This window comes from Monoraphidium neglectum (assembly GCF_000611645.1).
Source record: "Monoraphidium neglectum strain SAG 48.87 unplaced genomic scaffold scaffold00517, whole genome shotgun sequence".
Lineage (NCBI taxonomy): Eukaryota > Viridiplantae > Chlorophyta > Chlorophyceae > Sphaeropleales > Selenastraceae > Monoraphidium > Monoraphidium neglectum.
In genome coordinates this window covers 21738-25434 of record NW_014013111.1, presented here as the reverse complement: position 1 = coordinate 25434, position 3697 = coordinate 21738, and the positions used below count along the sequence as shown (strand labels likewise).

General features: G+C 62.2%; 1 protein-coding gene across 1 annotated transcript; it reads left to right on the top strand.

The window, feature by feature from the left end:
• Positions 1 to 514: 514 nt before the first annotated feature.
• MNEG_3917 (hypothetical protein) lies at positions 515 to 3697 on the top strand (the record flags this gene model as incomplete). The annotated part of the gene is made up of 4 exons (XM_014047611.1): positions 515 to 545; positions 783 to 1175; positions 3268 to 3524; positions 3671 to 3697. The coding sequence occupies 4 exons, from the start codon at positions 515 to 517 to the stop codon at positions 3695 to 3697; spliced, it is 708 nt and encodes a 235-aa protein (XP_013903065.1).

Here is a 3697-nt window from a genome sequence, read left to right as displayed (position 1 = left end):
TCGCCAATACTCCCACCCCAATCGCATGCATGCGTGCTCATGCATGGCTGGGCACCGTCCAGCGCATGCTGCTCTGCGCCCCAACTGCTGATGAGGCCCCAGGTGTGCGCCGCAGTTGCACATCTCACCCTGTAGCGCTCAATGCATGAGAAGATCTGGCTTCATGCATCTTCATGTATGGGACGCAGTTGCCGCTGCACCGTCTAACGCCCATGCCCAGGCTGCTGCCACGCAGCGCGAGGGCTGGTGACTTGGCCCGGTGAGACGGCCCAGCAGTGCGCAGCGGCGTGGCAGCTGGGCCGTGCGGCGCGGCTGGCGCTCTCCTTTAAAGGCTTAGGAAGTCAGCCCTTCATTCTGAACAACACATCGGATACGGTACCATCATCAACAGACCCGTGCAGAAACCCATCCCCGCGGGCACTCTCCGAACGGTACTCGTCCACAGGACCACAGCGAGCAGCTGCACCAGAGATTGTCTAATAGGCCACTTCACCTGCTTCAAAGAGCCTCTGCAATGGCTCGCGGCTGCTGGGCGGTCCTTGCAGGTGCGCCTTGAGCTTGTGGCCTTGGGCTGAATCGAGCTGAGCAGCTGCTGCGGGATGATGGCACTGCGCGCCCGCACGCCGCGCGGTCTGTGGCTGGTGTGTGGGCGGTGATGGATGCTGTCTTTGTGTGTGTACCTGCTCCGTCAAGGCCACAGACATCGACACAACAAAACTTTGCAACCGCCAGCAGCTTCCTCGTGACGAACCCCTCCGTGTGATCCCGCACCCCATGCGCAGTGGCCCTGCTCCTTGCGCCCAGCGCGCTGGGTGCGTCCCTGAGGGCCGGCGGCCTGACCCAGGGCGCCGAAGGAGTGATTCGACGCGAGCTGGGCGAGAAGGCCAACATCTTTGCCACCGGCGGCCGCACGTCTGGCTTTGCCCCCTCTGACGGCGCCCCCATCACCAACTTTGGCGGCTCGACCTCTTTCACCAGCGCCGGCGTGGGCTTCAACGGCGGCCTGACCACCAGCTTTGACAACTTCCGCAACCCCGTCGTCAACCAGGGCGGCTTTGGCCGGATCTTCCGCCGCCTGGGCGAGCAGGGCGCCGCAGCTGCCAACTTTGGCCGCTCGACCTTTTTCAACCCGCTCTGCCAAGGCGGACCTGCGGGCCGCTCTGCGTTTTGCAACCGTATTTGCGGACCTGCCTGCATATGCCCGCCGGATGAGCGCCCTTGTGTGCGGTGCGGACCAGCATACAATCGGCCCCACCTTTGTGCACGCCTGCTTTGAACGGCGAACAGTGGCCGCTTGAGTCCCTGTGACACAATGCCGATGCTACCAAGCATATCCCATGAGCCTGGATGGCTCCAGGAGCGGGCGACCGCGGGATCCCGTAACAATCCTGATCCTCATGCTTTCACCAGCGCCGGCGTGGGGTTCAACGGCGGCACCACCACCAGCTCTGTCAATTTGCGCAACCCCGTCGTCAACGAGGGTGGCTTTGGCCAGATTTTTTGATGGGCCAAGCTTGTTTGCCCGAGCTATTTTGTTGCATCTCAATAAGCAGCAGGGTGCGCCTGTTGCTGGAACAATGCAGCGTGCGGTTGGCCCCTTCCAACAGACTGCAACAATTGTGCTCCATCCTTTATGTACCTCCGGCACTACTAATGCCCAAGCTACTGTACTACAGTAATTACTTGTGAAGCACCAATTCCTCCGTGACTGGTCACGCCCAGCCAGCCGTACACTTGATTGAAGTGTGTGGTGTGTGCCCCCAGGACAGGTGATTTACGAGTGGAGGGGAGTGAATGGTGTAAACCATGTGAGAAAAACATTGTTGGTGTAAATGATGTCACCAATGCGCCCGCAACATCTCCAGGACCGGTGCTGACTGCCTGACCCACAGCAGCGCGAGCGGCCAGGCGCTGGACCCAGAGCAGCAACACGGGCATGCAAGGCCGGGTACAGTAGGCAACTCCGCACCGCCACGGCCCCGGTGCATGGCGCCACCTTCACCGCCGCTGGCATCAGTTCAAGTGTAGTTCGGCACCAACACCAGCTGTGACATCTTGCGCGAGGCGGCTCATGGCGCGGGCACATCCGGTCAGGTCGGTCCCACAACATTGAGCTTTCGTTACCTTGCTTGGTGGTACAGCCGCGCCGCACCCCAGCCTGCATTCAGCTGATTTGCTCTGAGCTGCTGCGTGCACACGACCGCATGACTTCCCGCATCCCTCGCGGAGTGGGCTTCAAGGCGTGGGATGGGGCAGCTGCGACACTGCTCACTCTGGATTTTGTTAAGGGCCCGTGGCGGGCAGGTGGATGACCGTGTGCCAGGTTCATGAACGCGCCCCATGCTTGGTGTGCACGTTCAACTGCCCTGCCAGCACCAGCGGTATGCACACAACTACTGGGCGAAACTCATGCATGTGCTAACGCAACTTGATGCGTGCGCCTGCTCGCAAGTACTCCCAGGCCGATCGCATGCATGCGTGCTCATGCATGGCTGTGCACCGTCCAGCGCGTGCTTGTCTGCGCCCCGACTGCTGATGAGGCCCCTACCTGGTGTACGTGCGCCGCAGTTGCTTGGTTGCACATGTCGCCCTGTAGTGCTCAATGCATGCGGGCCAGGGAAGCCCCGGTATCATGCATCTTCCTCTACGGGACGCAGGTCCCGCTGCACCGTCCAACGCCCATGCCCAGGCTGCTGCCGCGCAGCGCGCGGGCTGGTGACTCGGCCGGGTGAGACCGCCCAGCAGTGCGCAGCGACGTGGCAGCTGGGCGGCGCTCTCCTGTAAAGGCTGATATAATGACAGGCCCTTCATTCTGGTCACCACGTCGGATACAGTATTACCATCATCAACAGACCCGTGCAGAAACTCATCCCCGCGGGCACTCTATCTCCGAACGGTCCTACTCGTCCACAGGACCACAGCGAGCAGCTGCACTAAAGATCGTCGACTAGGCCACTTCAGACGAAACCGCACCTGCTTCAAAGAGCCTCTGCAATGGCTCGCGGCTGCTGGGCGGTCCTTGCCGGTGCGCCTCGTGGCCTTTGGCTGAAATCGAGCTCAGCTGCAGCTGCTGGATGATGGCACTGCGCGCCCGCACGCTGCGCGGTCTGTGGCTGGTGTGCGGCGCTGGACAGATGCTTTGTTTGTGAGTGAACAGTACCTGCTCCATCAAGGCCCACGGACTTCGACAAAACACAACCTCGCCACCGCCAGCAGCTTCCTTGCTTGTGACAAACCCATCTGTGTCATCCCGCACCCCATGCGCAGTGGCCCTTCTCCTTGCGCCCGGCGCGCTGGGTGCGTCCCTCAAGGCCGGCGGCCTGACCCAGGGCGCCGAAGGAGTGATTCGACGCGAGCTGGGCGAGAAGGCCAACATCATGGCCACCGGCGGCCGCACGGATGGCTTTGCGCCCTCGGACGGCGCCGCCATCACCAACTTTGGCGGCACCACCACCTTCACCAGCGCCGGCGTGGGCTTCAACGGCGGCACCACCACCAGCTTTGACAACTTCCGCAACCCCGTCGTCAACGAGGGCGGCTTTGGCCGGATCCTCCGCCGCCTGGGCGAGCAGGCCGCCGCAGCTGCCAACCTTGGCCGCTCGACCTTTTTCAACCCGCTCTGCCAAGGCAGACCTGCGGGCCACCTTCCGTTTTGCAACCCTATTTGCAGACCTGCCTGCACATGCCCGCCGGATGA